Below are 23,353 nucleotides of genomic sequence, written 5' to 3' on the forward strand. Positions count from 1 at the left end.
TGTACCTGTGTGATGGAGGTGTGTTTACCTGTGTGATGGAGGTGTGTTTACCTGTGTGATGGAGGTGTGGTGTACCTGTGTGATGGAGGTGTGGTTTACCTGTGTGATGGAGGTGTGGTTTACCTGTGTGATGGAGGTGTGGTGTACCTGTGTGATGGAGGTGTGGTGTACCTGTGTGATGGAGGTGTGTTTTACCTGTGTGATGGAGGTGTGTTTACCTGTGTGATGGAGGTGTGTTTACCTGTGTGATGGAGGTGTGTTTACCTGTGTGATGGAGGTGTACTGAGCCTCCCAGTCCTGTAGCGCCTCCTGCAGGCGATGTTCCCACAGGGTCTGAATGGCTCTGATCTGAAGCTGGTTGTGGGTGAGGAGACGCCGCAGCTCTTCTGCAGAAAACAGAGATTACACCTGAGTTACAGGTAACAGGTGAGGATCTTCACGTCTGTTTCACCTGAGCAGCAGTGTGTGCAGTACACTCAGAAACTCTCTAAAGGGGAAATGATCTACTTTCAACACAATAAATCGGATTTTTTATTTTATATGGAATTGTCTTAGTAAGCATTTTAAAAGTGTACAATTATTCTGCTTATTTAAGGATCTTAAAATGATCTTAATCAGTTTTATTAGAATTTTAACCTTATTTTAAGTCATTTGAATTTAAAATAATCTCATCAGTCACGTTTTCAGATTTTTGTGTCCAAATTTTGGCCAAATAATCAGTAATTTTACTTGATTTAAGTCTTACTTCACTCATTTTGTTTTTTTATTTCATGCCTCCTCCGATACATGTGAAGTCAGACTCCGCCTCTTTTTGAGCTGCTGCTGATGCTGTAGCATTGCCGAGTAGCATCACAGCGCTAACACTCGGAGGAAAGCGCAGCAACTCGGTTCTGATACATCAGCTCACAGATGCAGCCTTGTGCTGCTCCACATCACCCTAGGAGTGATTAGAGGAAAGAGAGAGCGCCGTCTACTGTACTGTACAACTGTGCTCTCTCAGGGATCCGGCAGCTGATGCTCCAGCAAGCTGCATGACCGGGATTTGAACCAGCGATCTCCTCCCGATCATAGTGGCAGAGCTTTAGACCACTGGACCACTCTGAGCTCTACTTCACTCATTGTAACACTTATCTTGTATGTGTAGTGTATATATATGTGTATAGTGTATATATATGTGTAAAGTGTATATATATATTTGTATAGTGTATATATATATGTGTATAGTGTATATATATATGTGTATAGTGTATATATATAGTGTATATATATGTGTATAGTGTATATATATGTGTATAGTGTATATATATGTGTATAGTGTATATATATGTGTATAGTGTATATATATAGTGTATATATATGTGTATAGTGTATATATATGTGTATAGTGTATATATATAGTGTATAGTGTATATATATGTGTATAGTGTATATATATGTGTATAGTGTATATATATAGTGTATAGTGTATATATATATAGTGTATATATATATGTGTATAGTGTATATATATATGTGTATAGTGTATATATATGTGAATAGTGTATATATATATAGTGTATATATATGTGTAAAGTGTATATATATGTGTATAGTGTATATATATATTTGTATAGTGTATATATATATGTGTATATATATATATGTGTATAGTGTATATATATAGTGTATATATATGTGTATAGTGTATATATATAGTGTATATATATGTGTATAGTGTATATATATGTGTATAGTGTATATATATGTGTATAGTGTATATATATAGTGTATAGTGTATATATATAGTGTATAGTGTATATATATGTGTATAGTGTATATATGTGTATAGTGTATATATATAGTGTATAGTGTATATATATAGTGTATATATATATATGTGTATAGTGTATATATATATGTGTATAGTGTATATATATGTGTATAGTGTATACATATGTGTATAGTGTATATATATGTGTATAGTGTATATATATGTGTATAGTGTATATATATATGTGTATAGTGTATATATATATATGTGTATAGTGTATATATATGTGTATAGTGTATATATATATGTGTATAGTGTATACATATGTGTATAGTGTATATATATGTGTGTAGTGTATATATATGTGTATAGTGTATATATATGTGTGTAGTGTATATATATGTGTATAGTGTATATATATGTGTGTAGTGTATATATATGTGTATAGTGTATATATATATAGTGTATATATATAGTGTATATATATGTGTATAGTGTATATATATATAGTGTATATATATATAGTGTATATATATGTGTATAGTGTATATATATATGTGTATAGTGTATATATATATGTGTATAGTGTATATATATATGTGTATAGTGTATATATATGTGTATAGTGTATATATATGTGTATAGTGTATATACTGGTCTCCTGGTGGTTGGATGGTCGGTCCTCCTGATCCAGTCTGTTGAGTCTCAGCAGCAGTTTTGCGTTTTCAGCCTTCAGCTCTTTAACCAGGCGCTCCGTCGGTCCCTCGTTCACCACGGCCCGGTTCTGGATCCTCTTCGCTCTGAAACATCAGAAGAACATCAGCAGAACTTTAACATACTGAAGATACGGGTTATCCACTACACTATCCACAACTTCTATCCTATCACATCATCATCAACAGTCAGGACCAGGCGATATCCAGCTCTGTAAAAAAAATGAGATCACTTCAGTTTCTGAATGTGTTTCTCTGATTTTGCTATTTATAGGTTTATGTTTGAGTAAAATGAACATTGTTGTTTTATTCTATAAACTACAGACAACATTTCTCCCAAATTCCAAATAGAAATATTCTCATTTAGAGCATTTATTTACAGAAAATGAGAAATGACTGAAATAACAAAAAAGATGCAGAGCTTTTAGACCTCAAATAATGCAAAGAAAACAAGTTCATATTCATAAAGTTTTAAGAGTTCAGAAATAATCAATATTTGGTGGAATAATCCTGGTTTTTAATCACAGTTTTGTTTCATGCATCTTGGCATCATGTTCTCCTCCACCAGTCTTACACACTGCTTTTGGATAACTTTATGCTGCTTTACTCCTGGTGTAAAAATTCAAGCAGTTCAGTTTGGTGGTTTGATGGTTTGTGATCATCCATCTTCCTCTTGATTATATTCCAGAGGTTTTACATTCTGCAAAATTAAAGAAACTCATAGTTTTTAAGAGAAATCCAGAGCTGTATATAGATTTTCTTAACAATTATATATATATTTATTTATTTATACCTTTAACCCTCTGCCTCAGTACCTGCTGTGATCAGGTATGATCTGTATGTTACATTATGTAAAGCTATGCTCACATTACATTAAGCCACATTACTCAAACCTGATTTTATTCTCAGATCAGATTTGTGTATCTTGTCGGTTCACACTTACTGTAAATGTAAGTGATCTGTATCTGTGTGTAATGTGAACACAGAATCTGTTCCTGAAACACCGTCTCACATGCTGCACATTTAATCAGTCAATCAATTAACCTTTATTTTGACTGGGATGAACACTGAGAGCAGCCCTCAATTACACTGAGCATTTACAAAACACAGGGATTAACATGACAAAGAAAATAATAATTACATTTAATTATTTAAAAATAACAGTCAATAACTGATAAAAATAGATAAATAATAAAATAATAATAATAAAACTTGGTTTAATTGATTATATAGAAATATTTCAGAGGAGCAGATTTGGTAACACTTTACAATATTAATCATTAATAAATTCTAATGATTAAGAATATTGTTAATAATGATGAATTGAGACATTAGTTATTTATATAATAATTGTAATTATTAATAATGTATCAAATAGTTTTAATGAATAATTAGTTGAGATATTCTGTCATAAGTACTCTTAATTAATGTAAAGTGTTACTGCAGATTTACAGTGTTTTAGTTGAGCTGAATGATCTAATGTTTGTTAGGAGCTATATAACGTTTATTATTAAAATTCTGAAAGAAGAACGTATACATAAATATATAAATACAAAAACACAAAGTATGAAAGTAACCAGCTGTAGATATGAGGTAGTGCAGTAAAAGAATATATATATATATATACACACACAATTACAGTAAGTATAAAATATTATACTTTTCTTCCCTTTGATTTATGTCCTTCATCTGCACAATAACCACGATTACATATAATAATAATGTATAAAAAGAAACAGAAAACAGTTTGTAGGTGTTTGTGTGTGTAGTTGTTGTGTGCTCTGCAGTGTTTACTGTGGTTAGTGGTGTTTGTTAGCTCTGTTACTCACTGATTGTGCTGAAGGATGAACTGTAGAAAGCAGTTTTAACATCAGTTAGTGGAGTTTAAATTTTAATTCTCTTTCCTCTACATGTTTTATAAACTCCATAAATATAAAGTGTAGAAATGGTGAGATCAGGAGCTGAGCTGAGGGTTTACACCTGAGTGATGATGATGATGAGCTGCACCTGTAGAAGGCGGGGCTCAGCAGCTCTGCAGCTCCATCTAGTGTCTGGATGAGGAACTGCAGCTGCCTGATCCAAACAGCACTGCTGTATTAAACCCCCTAACCCCCCAAATCATACACTTATCACATTCATCTACAGCTGTATATTAACAAAAATACATGTGTAAAATTTCTACTAAAATATCTTTTTCTTATTACCTTTTTGGGAAGGAGAGTAACGTAACTTTAATCCTCTGTATGTCCTGTATATATGCAGTATTTACAATACAACTAGTTGACTTGACTTATTGGATGAAAAAAATATAGATATGTATTGTATATCGCCATTCAGCTAAAATATATTGAGATTTATATCGTATAGATCTGCATTCGGAGTAAAAATATTCTGAGATATATATTGTATATCAGCATCCAGCTAAAATATAGTGAGATATATATTGTATATCAGCATCCAGCTAAAATATAGTGAGATATATATTGTATATATCTCCATTTAGAGTAAAAATATTGGAGATATATATTGTATATCTCTATTCTGAGAAAAAAAAAGATACATATATCTCGTATATTGCCCTTCATCTAAAAAATATTGAAATATATATATTGTATATCGCCATCCAGCTAAAATATAATGAGATATATATCTTATATCACCATTCAAAGTAAAAATATCGGAGATATATATTGTATATTTCTATTCAGAAAAAAATAGAGATATATATTGTATATTGCCCTTCTTTAAAAAAATATTAAAATATATATTTTATATCGCCATCCAGCTAAAATATATTGAGATATATATTGTATATCACCATTTAGTTAAAATATATCGAGATATATATTGCATATCACCTTTTAGCTAAAAACATATAGCGGTATATATTGTATATCACCATCCAACTGAAAAATAAGAGACATATATCATATATCACCATTCACCTAAAAAAAGAGATATATATTGTAAATCTCCATTCAAAGTAAAAATATAGAGACGTATATCGGACATCTCCATTCAGAGTAAAAATATATTAAGATATATTATCGCCTTTTAACTAAAATATATTGAAATATATATTGTACATTCCAATCCAGCTTAGAAATTGAGATATATAAAATATAAAAAATAAAGATATATACCGTATATCGCCATCCAGCTAAATAATATTGAGATACATATTGTATATCGCCTTTAAACTAAAAAAATTGAAATAAATATATTGTATATGACCATCGAGCTATAAATTATAGAGATAAATATCATATTTAACCACCCAGCTAAAACATATTGAGAGACATATCGTATATCACCATTCAGATAAAAAATATTCATATATTTATCATATATCACCACTAAGCTAAAATATATAGAGATAAATTGAGCTATATATGGTACTCACCGTTCGGCGTAGCGCAGGGTGGACAGAGATTCTTCATAACAGATATCAGCCGGACTCAGAGTCGCTATCTAAACACACACATTATAATCTTTACTAAACACCCAGATATATATTACACCATCTGCACATCAGATATATCATAAATACAGCAAACATATATACTGTAATGACCCAGATTATGAAGGAACACATAATGAATCATGTAGTAACTTAAAAACAGTGTTAAACAAACTAAAATACAAAATACTCTGTGAAGTATTTAGATGCTCTTATCTGGGGAGCTGTTTATTAACTTGTGGTTTCTGAGGCTGAAAACTCTGATAAACTCATCCTGTACAACAGAGGAAACTCTTGCTCTTCTATCCTGGGGTGGTCCTGATGAGTGCCAGTTCCATCACTTTACTTGTTGAGTAGTTGTTTCTTCTCATAATCTGGATTCGAACATTACTCAAATATTCACTATTCACTGTATACCTGTAACTCTACCTCTTCACTACTTTACTTTAACTGATGCTCTCAAACACTTTATTAAGAGACAAGAAATTCAAGTAATTAACTCTTGATGAGTTCAGCACAGCTGTTAACTGAAAGCCTGAATTCCAGGAGACTCTACCTCATAAAACTGACTGAGAAAATCCAGCAGAGATGTTCAAAACTCATCATCTAAACAAGAGGAGCTAAAATATAAAACATATTCTGGTTTGTTTAACACTTTTTTGTTTAGTAAATAATTACATATGTTTTTCATACTTTGGATGAGTTTAGTATTAATCTACAATACAGAACATTTTAATATAATAAAACATTCCTGACTGCACTTTTGTCTGGTTCTGTATATGTAGATATAAATATATATTAAATATATATATCACCATGACGGTGCGGCTGTTTCCCCCGAGTGCAGACTGCAGCAGTTTGGTGAGGATTGAGTCTCGGTACGGAATATGAACCACCTTCTTCCCCAGAGCTGCTTCCGCTAAAGCGCTAACACCACAACACACAATAAACACTAATCAATTACACAATACTGATATTAAACACCACAACACACAATAAACACTAATCAATTACACAATACTCACATTAAACACCACAACACACAATAAACACTAATCAATTACACAATACTCACATTAGACACCACAACACACAATAAACACTAATCAATTACACAATACTCACATTAGACACAACACAAAATAAACACTAATCAATTACACAATACTGATATTAAACACCACAACACACAATAAACACTAATCAATTACACAGTACTGATATTAAACACCGCGACACACAATAAACACTAATCAATTACACAATACTGATATTAAACACTAATCAATTACACAATACTGATATTAAACACCACAAAATCAGCTGTCAACTTTTTTACCTTACAAATAAAAAAAAACTCAATCTAAACTAAATAATTATCATAACTCAATCTGAACCTAAAAAAAAACCTCATTCCAAACTCAATTCAAATAATAAAAAAAACTGAATCCAGACTCAAACCAAACTAAAAAAAACAACTCAATGCAAACTCAATCTGAAATAAATAAACAAATAAATAAAAATAAAAATAAAATAAAATGAAGATAAAATAATAATAATAATAATAATAATAATAATAATAATAATAATAATAATAATAATAATAATTACATATATATATATATATATATATATATATATAGGCCTGGACAATAATTCGATATCGGTATTTATCGCGATAAGAAATGTTTCAATAACGGTGATATCAGTTTTGTGGTATATCGATATGTATTATTTACACAGACAGGCGTTTTTTACTGGTGTGAGCTCACCCCAGAGCTGAACACAGTCTCCAGAGCTAAACACAGTCTCCAGAGCTGAACACAGTCTCCAGAGCTAAACACAGTCTCCAGAGCTAAACACAGTCTCCAGAGCTGAACACAGTCTCCAGAGCTAAACACAGTCTCCAGAGCTAAACACAGTCTCCAGAGCTAAACACAGTCTCCAGAGCTAAACACAGTCTCCAGAGCTGAACACAGTCTCCAGAGCTGAACACAGTCTCCAGAGCTAAACACAGTCTCCAGAGCTAAACACAGTCTCCAGAGCTGAACACAGTCTCCAGAGCTGAACACAGTCTCCAGAGCTGAACACAGTCTCCAGAGCTGAACACAGTCTCCAGAGCTAAACACAGTCTCCAGAGCTAAACACAGTCTCCAGAGCTGAACACAGTCTCCAGAGCTGAACACAGTCTCCAGAGCTGAACACAGTCTCCAGAGCTAAACACAGTCTCCAGAGCTGAACACAGTCTCCAGAGCTAAACACAGTCTCCAGAGCTGAACACAGTCTCCAGAGCTAAACACAGTCTCCAGAGCTGAACACAGTCTCCAGAGCTGAACACAGTCTCCAGAGCTGAACACAGTCTCCAGAGCTGAACACAGTCTCCAGAGCTGAACACAGTCTCCAGAGCTGAACACAGTCTCCAGAGCTGAACACAGTCTCCAGAGCTGAGCTGTGTCTGTGCGTGATGACGTAGGCTCGAGTCCGAAACGCCTCGCGCCGGAGCCAAACGGAGCCGGGACCGGCGGATTCAAGGCTTGGGTAGGCTAGGTTCACATCTGAAATGTCCCGCGCTGGAGCGGAGCGGAACCAAGCCGCTCGGGTCCTCTCGGGCAGCGGTCAGCCGCGGGTCCGCTCGGATCCAGCGCGGGACATTTTTGATGCAAAAGTAATGCCCCATCCGCTTCCACAAGTGATTAATTGAAGGAGGGAGGTCTAATTCAGTGGTGGGGATTTGGTTCGACTTTAGAAGGTCTAATAAACTTCGGTTTGCTGCAAATTGTGCCGGAGAGTGGAGCCGACCAGCAGCGGTAACGTTAATACATCTATTCTGTTCCACCACCTCAATCAGTTCCACTACATACAATATTTTCCTTATACTGAAGCACTTTTATAGTTTATGTTGTAACTTTAGTTATTTATAGTTGATAAAGCCTATAGGTTTGTTTATTTGAGGGGAATATCTTGTTGTTTTTATGTATATGAATACTTCTTGTATTCTGGCTGAAGCATTTTTGTAGCTTATGTTGTAACTAAGTTATTTATAACTCATAAAGCCTATGGGTTTGATTATTTGACGGGGATGTCATGTTCCTTTTATATGCATCTTCTATTCTTTATCCTGGTTGAAACACTTCTGCTTTGATCTGTTAAATATGTTTAGAAAAGAGTAAGACGCTCTGCCTCTTTTGTAATTGAAAGTTATTTTTAGTTAGTTAGTTATATAGGCTTATGTTGGACAGGGATGCCGTGTTTTTATTTTGCTATATGCAAATAAAATTGAGCATTGATTCATTTTGATTTTTTTTTATTTCTTAAGTATTATAAAGTTTTTGTGAAAGGAGGTTTCAAAGACTTCAATGAAAATTTCAGACAGTAGTGTACAGATTTCCATTGCAGGGATTCTTTGCAGTTTTCTGAGGCCTTCAAAGTATTTATATCAATATCGAAATTATATTGTATCGACTGAAATTAAGGAATATATCGCGATATAAATTGTGGCCATATCGTCCAGCACTATATATATATATATATATATATATAGTATAAAAACACCTCGATCCAAACTTAAAAAAAAAAAAACTCAATCTAAACTGAAAAAATAAGAAAAAAAAAACCTTAATCCAAAAAAAATAAATAAATAATAAATAAAAGCAAACTCAACTCAAACCAACTCAAAGTAAACACTGGAGCTATGAGGTTTATGCAGGTAAGATAGGTAACGCAGGTTTATTCTGTGTTAGGGTTAGAATATCTGGTCAGTATATATTAAAAGTTTTTTGGTCGTATAGTATTTAAAGTAGCTGCTGCTGTGGACTCTGATTAATAAAGTAGTTACTGTGGTCCCTCTATTATCGGCTATTTTAAATTAAAACAGGAGGATCAGTGAGTTTTTATGCTTTAGTTTTTCTGGGACACATGACCTTTTCACAGCGTTCAGTAGCTCCTCCATTTCCACTCGCTGTTGTGTTTTTAATGTGGATCTCCGTGGAAACCGTGGCGCGCTCAAAGTGTAATTACGGTGCGCGGCAGTGGACAAATATCTATTTTATTAAAGGCGAGGAGACGAAACTCAGAGATGTGCGTCCGGACGGGACTAAAATTACCGGAGGAGCACGGAGTTCAGAGAAAAACAGTAGATAATTCAGCCTGTAATTTTCTCAGAGGACGACTGAGAAAAACACCTACATGATCGTTCTGGACGGGAATAAAATCACAGAGACAAATCACAAAATTACCCCATCCTGTCCAGACAGGACTTTTATTCTGTACCTGATGACGTTGCCGAGTGTGGTAAGGCTGAGGTTGATGGCCGTTCCCTCTTTCAGCCGGTCGACCTCTGACCCCGATGACCTCTGCCTCTCGCTGCCGGCCAGGTCAACCAGGTAAATATTAGACTGTTTGGTGATGCACTCTTTAGAGAAGATCTGAAACACAAGCAGCACTTATATTAACACTCATTAATTATGCATGCACACCTGATTAAGAACAGGTGAGGTGATGTAGTGTGTGTGTGTGTACAGGTGTGTGTGTGTGTGTACAGGTGTGTGTGTGTGTGTGTGTGTGTGTGTAGTGTGTGTGTGTATAGTGTGTGTGTGTGTGTGTATGTGTGTGTGTGTGTGTATAGTGTGTGTAGTGTGTGTATGGTGTGTATAGTGTGTGTGTATAGTGTGTGTGCGTGTGTGTGTGTGTACAGGTGTGTGTGTGTGTGTGTGTGTGTGTGTAGTGTGTGTGTGTATAGTGTGTGTGTGTGTGTGTATGTGTGTGTGTGTGTGTATAGTGTGTGTAGTGTGTGTATGGTGTGTATAGTGTGTGTGTATAGTGTGTGTGCGTGTGTGTGTGTGTATGGTGTGTGTGTGTGTGTGTGTGTGTGTGTGTGTGTAGTGTGTGTACAGGTGTGTGTGTGTGTAGTGTGTGTATGGTGTGTATAGTGTGTGTGTGTGTATAGTGTGTGTGTGTGTATGGTGTGTATAGTGTGTATAGTGTGTGTGTGTGTGTGTGTGTGTGTGTGTGTGTGTGTATGGTGTGTATAGTGTGTGTGTGTGTATAGTGTGTGTGTGTGTGTATAGTGTGTGTATAGTGTGTGTGTGTGTGTATAGTGTGTGTATAGTGTGTGTATAGTGTGTGTGTGTGTGTGTGTGTGTGTATAGTGTGTGTGTGTGTGTGTGTGTGTATAGTGTGTGTGTGTATAGTGTGTGTGTGTATAGTGTGTGTGTGTGTGTGTATAGTGTGTGTATAGTGTGTGTGTGTGTATAGTGTGTGTATAGTGTGTGTGTGTGTGTATAGTGTGTGTGTGTGTATAGTGTGTGTATAGTGTGTGTGTGTGTGTGTGTGTATAGTGTGTGTGTGTATAGTGTGTGTGTGTATAGTGTGTGTGTGTGTGTGTGTATAGTGTGTGTGTGTGTGTGTGTGTGTATAGTGTGTGTGTGTATAGTGTGTGTGTGTATAGTGTGTGTGTGTGTGTGTATAGTGTGTGTGTGTGTGTGTATAGTGTGTGTGTGTATAGTGTGTGTGTGTGTGTGTATAGTGTGTGTGTGTGTGTGTATAGTGTGTGTGTGTATAGTGTGTGTGTGTAGTGTGTGTGTGTGTATAGTGTGTGTGTATAGTGTGTGTGTGATGTTACCTGTTTGAGCTGCAGGATGATGAGCATGTGTGAGCGGCTGCTGTTGGAGTTCAGGTGGGTGGAGGCGGTGCTTCTGGTGCGGGTACCTTGCTCCATCAGCTGCTCCACCTGGGCGGCGCTGTCACTCGGGATCCTCCTCAGAGCCTCGACGTAGAACCCGGTGTGCTGATCCTCCCGAACCCGCAGACCCCCACCTGACCGACTCGACCTGGAGAGCAGGTCAACCACCTGCACACAGGTGAGCACAACAGCAGGGTTATTAATGATCAAAGAAAAAGAAATAAAAAAGTAATAAAACTCAGGTGTGATCTCACCTGTTCATTATAGATCTCCAGCATGCTGAAGAACACCTGCAGAATTAATTACAGATATTAAATAATTAATATCATTCACTTTATTGATTACAGGTTAATGATTAAAATATAACTGAAGTGATTAATTATGTAAGGTAGATTAATTAATTAATTAAATACAACACCTATTACATTACTCATTACTAAAATATCACAATGATTGAAGTGACTGACTATTGAAAATTGATGAAACATATTGATTAAGTTTTAATAAAATTATTGACTAGATTTTAATGGTAATTTGATTATGAATAAAATTGATTAGGCATAAATTTAGGTCTGCTGATTATTGTTTATATTAATTTAACAAATCGATTAATTGTGGTGCAGTGTAAGAGGGTCAATTATTGATTAGGATGATTATTATTAAAGTGATTTGCTGGAGGGTGGGATCGATTATTCGTTGATAATATTGGTTATGATTGAAGTGATTAATTAGGTAGAATGTGAGCTGGGGTTTTTATTGATTATATTGATTATCATTAAATTGATTGGCTAGACTGTGGGATGAGTTAATCATTGATAATATTTATTATGATTGGAGTGATTGATCAGGTAGATTGTGGGGTGAGATCATTATTGATTATACTGATTATCACTAAATTGATTGAGATTATATTATTTTGTATATTGATTATGATTAAAGTGCTTGATTAGGTAGATCGTTGGGTGTGTAAATTATTGATATTGGTTATGACTAATTGATTAGATAGATATGGGATGAGTTAATCATTGATAATATTGACTATTATTGGAATGATTGATTAGGTATATTGTGGGATGTTTAAAATATATGATATTGATTATGACTAATTGATTGGATAGATATGAGATATTAATCATTAATAATATTGGTTACGATCGGAGTGATAGATTAGGTAAGACCATGGGGTGGGTTCATTATTGATTAATGATTATGATTCAGTAGAATGTGAGTTTGGTTAATATTTATATTAATAATTGAAGTGGTTCATTAAGTAGAGTGAAAGGCATGTTAATTATTGACGACTGATTACGCCTGAAGTGATTGATCCGGGTATAATGTACAGTAGGTTGATCATCAGTAATACTGATTATGATTAGAGTAATTGATTAGGTAAAGTGTGGGGTAGTGCTAATCTTGATTATGGTAGAATTTATTGATTATGTAAGAGGGTGAGGTGTGGTACAGACCTGGCACTGCCGGCTGTCCTGATTGGTCCTAATGAAGTGGAAGAGGCGGGAGCAGAGCGTGGGCACCAGGCCTTTATTGGGTCCGTACCCCAGCATGGAGTAACTCTTACCGGATCCGGTCTGACCGTACGCCAGCAGCGTAGCGTTGTAGCCCTGCAGCGCGTTATCCAGCACCCCCTCCCCCAGACCCTGAAACACACTGGCCTGCGGGGGCAGAGTTATATATATATATTTATTTACATATTTCATATTAATGTACATTAATGATCAGATTTACTGATGTAAAGCTGTTTGGCAATCTCTTAAACGTTTGGTGAAATCGTACAAATGGTATAAAAACAGCACTAGAACTCAGGGATATGTTGGTTAATAGTGAAAGTAAGAGCTTTACCCACTCGAACACAATACAGTAAAGAGAACTAAAGAGATTATAGAAGAAGAGGCGGCTGGAAGACGTGATGCTCCTATGAGATCATCTTCTTCACACATAAAGCGCAGCGACTTGGTTCTGATACAGCAGCTCACAGACGCAGCCTTGTGCTGATCCACATCACCCTAGGAGTGATGAGGGGAAAGAGAGAGCGCCACCTACTGTACTGTACCCACCCAGAGAGAGCAAGACCAACTGTGCTTTTTTTCGGGGCTCCGGCTGCTGATGGCAAGCAGCATGCCTGGATTCGAGCAACCAGCGATCTCCTGATCATAGTGGCGGCACTTCAAAGAGCTGGACCACTTTGGTCCGTCTCGATTTAAGATCTTTGGGAGAAATTAATGCAGCTCTGGACAGAAATAAATGTGTTACCTGATCAGCGTAGCGTCCTCCCTCCTCCTCGGGGATGAAGAGGCCGGTGGGGTCGCGGGTGAAGCCGCTGTGGGACCAGAAGGTGTAGTCGAAGGTGAAGGTGCGTCGGTTCTGCTGGTTCCGCGGATCCTGCAGAGTGATGATACTGTTACTCATGGAGACGATGCAGCGACTGCCCGCATCCCTCTCCCTCTGCAAACATACAAACAAACAAACAAACAAACAAACGACCCGTTACAGATTATATTCAACTTAAATGTTTATTAATAAGTTTTAGTTCAAATGCACATACAGTGCTTTAAAGAAGCGTAGATATTTATTAACAATAGCTACTAAATAAACATCTTCAATGCCCACCACCCATCCAACCAACTAACCACTGAAACATAAGGACCAATAAACCAATCAACAAAACAATTAAATGACCAATAAACCAACAAACAAATCAATTAACTGACCAATAAACCAACAAACCAATTGACCGCCCAACCAACCACTAAACCGACCCATAAACCAACCAATAAACGGACCCATAAACCAACCACCCAATTAACCAATAAACCAACCACCCAATTAACCAGTAAGAGTTGGTCTTGCTCTCTCTGGGTGCGTAGATGGCGCTCTTTCCCCTTATTACGAGAGCTGATGTATTGGAACCAATACCCACCGATTTAACTGACCATTAAAACCAACCAACTGACCAACTACTCAATTAACTAACAAAACAACAAATGAATCAACCAAATAACCAAGCATCCAACCACTTATCGCATCAACTAACCAACCAACTAATTAACCAACTACCTAATTAACAAACCAATTGACTGCCCAACTAACCACTAAAACCATCAAACCATTCAGCCACCAACCTGTCAACAAACAACTATAACCGTCTGACTAACCAACCACTACATAAAAATCTATCACAGTTTACCAACATAATCTCACCAACAACCAAAACCAAACCCATAAACACCTAATAAATTATTTATGACCAACCAAATCAACCAATAACTAAACACTAAAACCATCTAACTATTCAGAAAATCAACCACTGAAACCATTCTACCACAGCCACCAACCAACCAATCAAACTCTCTCACAAATAACATTCCACCCTCCTATCCATCTCACCAAACATCCATCTTATCAAACATCCAACCAACCAGCCCCTGCCTAAAACTACTTATCAACCAACCTACTGAACAACTGGAACCAACCATCCATACAGCTCAACACTGACTGAACATTCAATCATTTAAACAATCAAGCAACCAACCAACCAACCACTAAAACCACCTGAACAACTTAACAATTGAAACGTTTTAACAACTGTCCAACCAACCCACAACTAATCACTGAAACCATCCAAACATTCAGTTATTTGACCAACAATCTCCTATCCAACCAAACACTAAATCAGTCTTATCAACTTTGTCAACCTAATCTCACAAACAAAATCCCACCCACCCATTCATCTTACCAAACATTCATCTCACCACCCATCCAACCACTAAAACTCTGACCATGACCAAACATTTGACTTAACAACCAACCTACTAGACAACAAAACAAATTTTAAGCCACCCAACGACTGGAACCAACCATTCACCCAGCTAAACACTGACACTGTCTTAACATTTTATCATTTGAACAATCAAGCAACCAACCTATCACTAAAACCACCTGAACAACCAACCAACAACTGAAACCATCCAAACATTTAGCCATTTGACCGACAAACCAATTAACTAGCTAACCAATCTTCTATCCAACCAAACACAAACCAAACCTAATCTCACAAACAAAATCACGCCCACTCATCCATCTCACCAAACATCCATCCATCTAAACAACCACAAAAACTATAGGACCATAACCATAAATCAATCAACCTACTAAACAAACTAAACAAACTTTAAACAACCTAACGACTGGAACCATCATCCATCCAGCTCAACACTAAAAAAAACATCAAACCCATCAACCACCCATCCATCTATTCAGCAATTTAACCAATTCTTCAAACAACTAACCAACGAAACAACTATCCAACCTAAAAAAGTAACCACCCAATCAGCATATCAAACAATATAAACCTAAGATTCCATTGAAACTTGTACATACCAAACCCACACCCTCACATATCCACCTGATTACTGTTTATACTTTACCTTTTTAACACCTTCATATCAGAATTAAACCCTGGAACAGGAAGAAACCCTAAAATAAAGAACCTGCACTGTGATCTAGAACCGTGCTGATGTTTACTGACCTTATTAAACGGACGAACTCGGACGGCCACTTTAACGCAGTCTTTACCGGCCATGCTGCTTCCCTCCAGCCTCATGATCCTGCAGCGTTTCAGATGCAGGACTCGTGTAACCTGATCTGATCACTTTCTCTCCTCTACCTGAGGGATGAATAATACACGACTGATCACGCCTCAGATCACCTGCACCATCCAACCCTTCCTCCAGAACAGTGTTCTTCTTACCTTCATCTTCTGTACAACAAACACCTGCATAAACACTGAGTACCTGCTGGAACTGCACACAAACTGATTCAATTAAATATCTTTAATAAATCCACCTTAAGAAGTTTCCCATTCCACCTTTAAAAATGTGTGAATTATACAAGTATTACATCAAGTTTTCCTTCAAAAACGCACTGCAAATTCAGATATGCAACGAAGGTATGGATACACAATGCAAGTTTGGAAACTCAATACAGGTATGGATACGCAATGCAGGTTCAGAAATGCAGTGCAGGTACAGATCCGCAATGCAGTTACAGAAGCGAAGTGCAAGTTCAGATACGCAATGCAAGTATAGAAATGCAATGCAAGTATAGAAATGCAATGCAAGTATAGAAATGCAATGCAAGTATAGAAATGCAATGCAAGTTCGTATATGCAATGCAAGTATAGAAATGCAATGCAAGTATAGAAATGCAATGCAAGTTCGTATATGCAATGCAAGTTCGTATATGCAATGCAAGTATAGAAATGCAATGCAAGTATAGAAATGCAATGCAAGTATAGAAATGCAATGCAAGTTCGTATATGCAATGCAAGTATAGAAATGCAATGCAAGTATAGAAATGCAATGCAAGTTCGTATATGCAATGCAAGTATAGAAATGCAATGCAAGTTCGGATACGCAATGCAAGTACAGAATCACGCTGCAAGTTTGGGTATGCAATGCAAGTTTAGAAACACAATAAGCAAAATGCAAAATTTAGAAATGCAAGTTCAGAAATGTAGCTTGCATTGCATATCAGAACTCTCATTGAGTGTCCATAGTTGCATTACGTATCTGAACTTTTTTTTTTTTTTACAGTGTAGAACAGAGGACCACAACCCAGGTCCTGGGGATACATTACTAAATTCTGAGTAAATATATAAATAAAGATCACTGTATTTAATAATAAACAGGCAATTAAACACAGAGACTCTAAACTGCCAATTTTATTCACGACACAGCAGTTAAAGCAAAACAGAACCTGAAACATGATCTGAAGCAGCAGCTGGATCAGCCTGATTCCACAACATACAGTCCTACTAGTGTTCACACAATCTGAATTAATTCACTTTATTAATAAACAGAAAAAAAAAAACAGAAAACGTGATGCTCGTTTTATTAATATCTCACACCCAATGTGATCAAACTTCCACACTTCCCCTTAATCAATCAAAGCACCTCCCCCACTGTTACCCAGACAGCTCAACCAATCACAGCTCAGATCAGATTCCACGCTTTTACAAAAATACATATAATAATAAAATAACCAGGAGTAGAAAATTAATTATTCACAAATATCAAATTTTATTTATAGCATACCTAAAAGAATATTTACATTTGGGTAGATCTGTAGAAAGGTAGAAGCTTTAAAAACTAAGACATCTCTCTTTTTTTTGGTTGAAGTCCCTCAGAGCTCCGTACTGTAAACATTACAATAATTTATATAAAATTATTTCACACCTACCAAATTTGATTTATTTATTTATTTATTTCAAAAACGTCTTGATTAGAAAACAGCAGGCAGCAAAGTTCCGGGAAAAGGGGAAAAACCAAACAAAACGAGAAAGAAATCAAAGAGCGAAGGATAAAGGGGAAAGGGGGCGGAGCTCCAGTACGGAGAGCCAAGTCCAGTTAACGAGCTGTGCTGTGATTGGCCGGTCAGAGCTTCTTCCTGCGGGTCACCGGTTTGGGGAAAATGGCCTCCATCACGCGTTTGCGGCGCAGATTCATCTTAGGCACCGCCTCCTCCTTCTCCTCGGGCCGGCGGCGGGTCCGGGCCGGCGGGTCGGCTGGGCTGGCCAGCGGAGATACGAGGTCCACCTCCACCGGAGGAACCGGTTCTGGAGCCGCTTTCGTCCTGATGAACAAAAACACGTAAGATTATCCTCAGATCATTAAAGCAAGATTCACACATTATAATTTTAGATGACCGGTAGATATCTAGCAGGTTTAACATCTGAGCCAGTCGGCGACTGGGAGTCAAAAGAGCTGTAACTACCTACAGCCAATGAGATCACAGAGAAATACAGATAAAGAGAACCACAGATCCAAAACGCATCATCTTCTGCAAGACCAGAGATAAGCGTTTATAGAGAATCTTAACATTTTATTTTTCCCTGTTTTATCAGTAAATGACAGATAAACTCTAGAGCAGGGATTCTTAACCCATGGGCCGCAGCCCGATTGTGGGCCGCGAGCGCCACCTTGAGGGCCTCAAAAGAACAACAGTTTTTACCTTTGGGCCGTGAGGGCCGCTGCACCACGTTGATTTTTCATAAGGTGCAATACACTTTCTCACCACTAGTGCGTCACTCAGATGACTCACTCAGCTTCTGGTTCTAACATTTAGCATTTCAAAAGTTCAAAAGACTGCAGATACAGCTACATTTTCATTTGCATTTTATGAAGTTTATTTTTATAATTTATAAAAAAAATTTGAGTGTATTTATTTTTTTTACTTCAAAATAGTCAAAAAGCTGTTGATGTTACTGTTATTCTTTGTCACTAATATGAGGAGGAGCTTCTGGTTCTACCATTCAATATTTCAAAAGTTCAAAACATTATTTGCATATTAATTTGCACTTTATCAAATTAGTTTTTATAGTTTATTTTTTAGACATTTTAAATGTATTAAAAAAAACATTAAGTTGTCAAAAAGGTGTTACTGTTATTGTTTTCTCACTATTAAGAATAGCATCTTCTGGTTCTACCATATTTTTTACACTTTATCAAATTTATTTTTACGTTTTTTTTTATTGTATTCATGTTATGGCAGTATTTATTGAATTTGTCCATTTCTGTTAAAATGTAAAAAAAAAAGTTATTTTTGTGTGGATAAGCCTGTTGACACTGATATGTTTGTCATAATTATTTCTTATGATTATTTGACAGGATTTTTACTTTTAAACTGTAAGTGTATTTAATTTAATTACAATGCAAGTACAAAACAATTAAATTAAGATTTAGAATAATTATAATTTTGATCAGGACATCAGTAATAACTGACTGGGCCTCGGGACATTTCGTGTTTAATAAATTGGGCCCTGAGGTCAAAAAGGTTAAGAACCCCTGCTCTAGAGGGCGCTCACGAGTGAGTCCTGTATGAATAAAAGCAAAAAACTTTCAATTAAAAATAGCAGTCAATTGCTTGTTTTGAGTATTTATTTAATTTTAAAAAAGCAGAATAAAGTATTTTAGTAAAAAATAAAATAAGTCTGATTTACCTGGTCGTTCTCTTCTTCTTGGGTTTGATCTCCTCCTCCTGCATCTCCAGGTCATTATTCTGTAACTCGTCCAGGAGGAATATTAAAATTAATAAAATCACATATAACCTGAATCACTGTATTAATTTAAAGTGACGGAGGTCCGTTCCTCACCTCTGGCTGCAGGTCCTCGGCGGCGGCGGTGCTTGTGCTGGTGGCGGCGGCTCGGCGGGTTCGGGTCGCCGGGGGCGACAGCAGGAGGTCGGATACGCTGATCTCCGGCTTTACCGTATCCTTCTTCTTTCCTGTGAAGTAAATATTAATGATTAGGGAATCTGGAGAAACAGAAATGACGATCACCCACCCCTTATTAAAACCTTCATTTACCATTTAATAAACAGTTTATTACTGTTGTATTTACTGTTATTTGTGACCCTTTTATATCATAAATGTTTACACAATTCTCAAATGATTATCAAATTAAAAAAAATTAAAACAGAGGGACCCTCACCTCCTCTGGTTCTGAGCAGGACGGATGAAGAAGCAGCGCCGGACTCTCTAACAGGCGATGAATCGGGTTTGGGTTCAGGTTCAGGCGCTCTGCTTGCCCGCGTTCGTCGAGCGCTCGGCTTTTTCTGCGTTTCCTGAACCTCATTAGATATCTCCTCCTCAACGGAACCAAGCACATCTTCGTTCTGACTCTCGGTAACTGTAGGGGGCGCTGTGGATCTGGTGGTTCTCCTCCGAGCACGTACGATTTCCGTAACGGCGGCGGCTCCGCCTTCTTTTTCTTCGGCTCCTTCCTCTTTCAGTCTCTCCATCAAGGCATTGGCGAGAGGATTCACGGATTCTGCATTTTCCAGAACCAAATTCTCCTCTTCCTTCTTTTGCTCGTCCTCGTGAGACCAAATCTGACTCCTGGTCAGGCGTCGGGAGGCGCTCTGGAGCGGAGCTTCGTCCACCGTGAACGTGACGTTGCTGGTCTTCTCCGCGGTTGCCGCCCTGCTCTTTCTTCGGCTTCTTGGCGGAGTGACCACTGACTGGTTTGGAGCGACTGTATCTTCTGGCAGATCCTTCTGGAAACTGTCGAGAGCAAGGCTTAACCCTCGAGTCGACTTGCGGGTGACTCTGCTGGGACTTGCAGGAGTTTTAGGTGGTTGCTCTGGTGCTTTCTCATTGGGAACGGGAATAGCAACCTCTGCACTTTCAGAAAGTTCAGGAACCTCAGGAACTTCAGGAACTGGCTCAGGGACATCAACGAAAGCCTTTTGAGACTTCCGGGCACTCTGTCGAACCTGTGGTGCAGTCGTGTTGCTGTTTCTGCTGTTGTTGAGCAGGTCCTCCATTGGCTGGTTGTCCTCATCGCTTTCCACATTCGTGCTCCTGGTTCTGCGGGTGCCTTTCCTGGGCGTGCCTTTCTGTGGGGTTCTGCTCGGCGAGGAAGGCTTGGATGCTCTTGTTGAAGGCACCTCCAAATCTCCATCGATTGGAAGCTCAGGTTCGGCTTTTCTCGCGCTTCTCCTCGGCGTAACCGGGACTTGAGAGTCTTGCAGCTGCTTGCCGCTCCTGGTGACACGTCTTGGCGTAGAAGGCACCTTGGAATCTTCTTCGGAAAGGTCTTTCTCTGATTCGGTGACGGGTAACGGAAACGTAACTGTTTTCCTGCCTCTTCTTGATGGGCTTTTCTGCACCTCTTTAATGGTTTCGACAGGTTCTTCCTTGTTCGTCTCAACCTCTGAAGGAGGCTCAGGATGTTCCTCTGCGGTTTTGGAAGCTTCCATGGGTTCGACAGTCTTGGGAGATGATTCCTTTGAGTCTTTGAGCTTGCTGGTATCAGATGCATGGTCTTCAGTGGAGACATCTTCTTGATGGACCTCCGTAGGTGTTGTAATAGTGAGTGAACTGGGTTCTACCATCTCTTCAGACGGTTCGTCCACTTTTGTTGACTCAGATTCTGCAAAATCGCCATTCTCCTGCCCTTCGTTTAGGTGCGAATGAGCCAGTAACTCTTCAGCAGGAGCCGATTCCACCATCGGCACTTCAATCATTTCAGTTTCTTCAGTCCTCTTTTCCTCTGGTTGTTCCTCAAGTTTCTTAGGTTGTTCCTCAACATCTGGAGCGCTTAAAGTACTCAACACATCAGGTTCATGAACCTTCACCGAGGGTTCGTCCTCCATTTCTTCAGCGTGATCAACAAGCTGTTGCTCAGGTTCTTCCAGTAAACACAGAACCTCAGGGTCAGCTCCTGGCCGGCTCGCCAGATCGTAAATCAGCTCATCTTCCTGCTGGAGAACTAAATGGTTATTGGGGTCTAATTCCGCAGGAACTGGAACAGGTTCTTCCTCGTCATCTCCAGCGTCCAGAACCAGAGAGAAGGTTTTGGAGCCCCCAGGAAGCTCCTCCTCCTGCTCGCCCTCAGCCACGTCCTGCAGAGCTCCTCCATCCAGAAGGTCCTGGTGCTCCGGGGCGAGCTCCAGAGGAACCAGCAGGGTGGTGGATGGTTTCAGTTCAGTGTAACAAACCTGACCATCAGCGTCTTCAACCAGATCTGCAGGTTCTAATCCCACCATCACCACCTCTCCTTCCTCTTCATCCTCCTCTTCCATAACTCCATCCATCATCTGATCAGAAAACACAAACAGTGTTACAAATTGTCCCCAAACCCTATTTTTTCAATAGGTCAATTAATTCAGCTTCTGAATAAAAACTGAATAAAAGGAGTGTGCACTTGTCACCACTGTTGCTAATAAATTCATAGATGAAACAGTGCAAAATACCAAAGCTGTGCTAAGTTCGTGGTTCGGTTCCCACCTCGGTATAAACCCCACGGTTCGGTACGTTTTCAGTATGTTTTCGGTATGGTTGGTATAAAAATAAAGAGGCTGGTTATTCTGTATAGCCTCTCCTTTATTAACATCATAATAAGAATGAATGTTCATTATAATCATGTTTAGTATTTTGGGATCTTTTATTAAAAACTGAAAGCAGGTTTCTCTCCTACTGTTATCATGAGAGATTCATCTTTTACATCTTGTTGGAACAAAAACAATAAGCCTGATTGTGGAGCTTTATGAAAAACAAAAACAGAATTACTTTAACTGATTAAACTACAAACTATGTCAGAATGCTGTTTGTTGACTTCAGCTCAGCATTCAACACAATCGTCCCCCAACAGCTCATACACAAACTGGACAGTCTGGGGCTGAGCACTTCACGGTGCAACTGGCTGTTGGACTTCCTGACTGGAAGACCACAGGCAGTGCGGGTTGGCAGCAACACATCCAGCATCACCACACTGAACACAGGGGCTCCCCAAGGATGTGTGCTGAGCCCCCTTCTGTTCACTCTGCTGACCCACGATTGCACACCAGCACACACCTACAACCTCTTTGTCAAGTTTGCGGATGACACGACGGTGGTGGGTCTCATCAGCAACAACGATGAGTCACACTACAGGAGCGAGGTGAGCCGCCTGGCCTCCTGGTGCAAACACAACAATCTCTCTCTGAACACAGAGAAGACCAAGGAGATTGTTGTGGACTTCAGGAGAACTCACACACTGCACACCCCTCTGTTCATCAACGGAACTGCTGTGGAGAGGGTGAGCAGCACCAAGTTCCTGGGTGTGCATGTCACAGAGGACCTCTCCTGGAGCACCAACTCAGCATCACTGGCCAGGAAGGCAAATCAGCGTCTCTACTTTCTCCGCAAGCTGAGAAGAGCTGGAGCCCCCACCCCCATCATGACCACCTTCTAC

The 23,353-nt window shown here is 38.3% G+C and overlaps 2 protein-coding genes across 2 annotated transcripts in view; both read right to left on the reverse strand.

Moving 5' to 3' along the window:
• kif28 (kinesin family member 28) overlaps positions 1 to 16,671 on the reverse strand; it is a 30,436-nt gene extending 13,765 nt beyond the window's left edge. The window contains exons 1-10 of the mRNA XM_049463487.1: positions 16,147 to 16,671; positions 13,872 to 14,063; positions 13,070 to 13,273; positions 11,858 to 11,893; positions 11,544 to 11,771; positions 10,193 to 10,347; positions 6,739 to 6,850; positions 5,867 to 5,934; positions 2,405 to 2,550; positions 265 to 386 (exon numbers count right to left, since the gene is read on the reverse strand). Coding sequence (XP_049319444.1) covers positions 265 to 386; positions 2,405 to 2,550; positions 5,867 to 5,934; positions 6,739 to 6,850; positions 10,193 to 10,347; positions 11,544 to 11,771; positions 11,858 to 11,893; positions 13,070 to 13,273; positions 13,872 to 14,063; positions 16,147 to 16,221 — 1,338 coding nt within the window. The 5' untranslated portion in view covers positions 16,222 to 16,671. The remainder of the gene's footprint in view (positions 1 to 264; positions 387 to 2,404; positions 2,551 to 5,866; positions 5,935 to 6,738; positions 6,851 to 10,192; positions 10,348 to 11,543; positions 11,772 to 11,857; positions 11,894 to 13,069; positions 13,274 to 13,871; positions 14,064 to 16,146) is intronic.
• A 651-nt stretch (positions 16,672 to 17,322) lies between these two features.
• Positions 17,323 to 23,353, reverse strand: part of ahctf1 (AT hook containing transcription factor 1) — a 61,432-nt gene continuing 55,401 nt past the window's right edge. Inside the window, exons 33-36 of the mRNA XM_049463471.1 lie at positions 20,108 to 22,217; positions 19,771 to 19,901; positions 19,618 to 19,676; positions 17,323 to 18,251 (exon numbers count right to left, since the gene is read on the reverse strand). Of these exons, the coding sequence (XP_049319428.1) occupies positions 18,053 to 18,251; positions 19,618 to 19,676; positions 19,771 to 19,901; positions 20,108 to 22,217 (2,499 nt within the window). The 3' untranslated portion in view covers positions 17,323 to 18,052. The remainder of the gene's footprint in view (positions 18,252 to 19,617; positions 19,677 to 19,770; positions 19,902 to 20,107; positions 22,218 to 23,353) is intronic.

Source organism: Astyanax mexicanus, chromosome 14 (assembly GCF_023375975.1).
Source record: "Astyanax mexicanus isolate ESR-SI-001 chromosome 14, AstMex3_surface, whole genome shotgun sequence".
Taxonomy (NCBI): Eukaryota; Metazoa; Chordata; class Actinopteri; order Characiformes; family Acestrorhamphidae; genus Astyanax; species Astyanax mexicanus.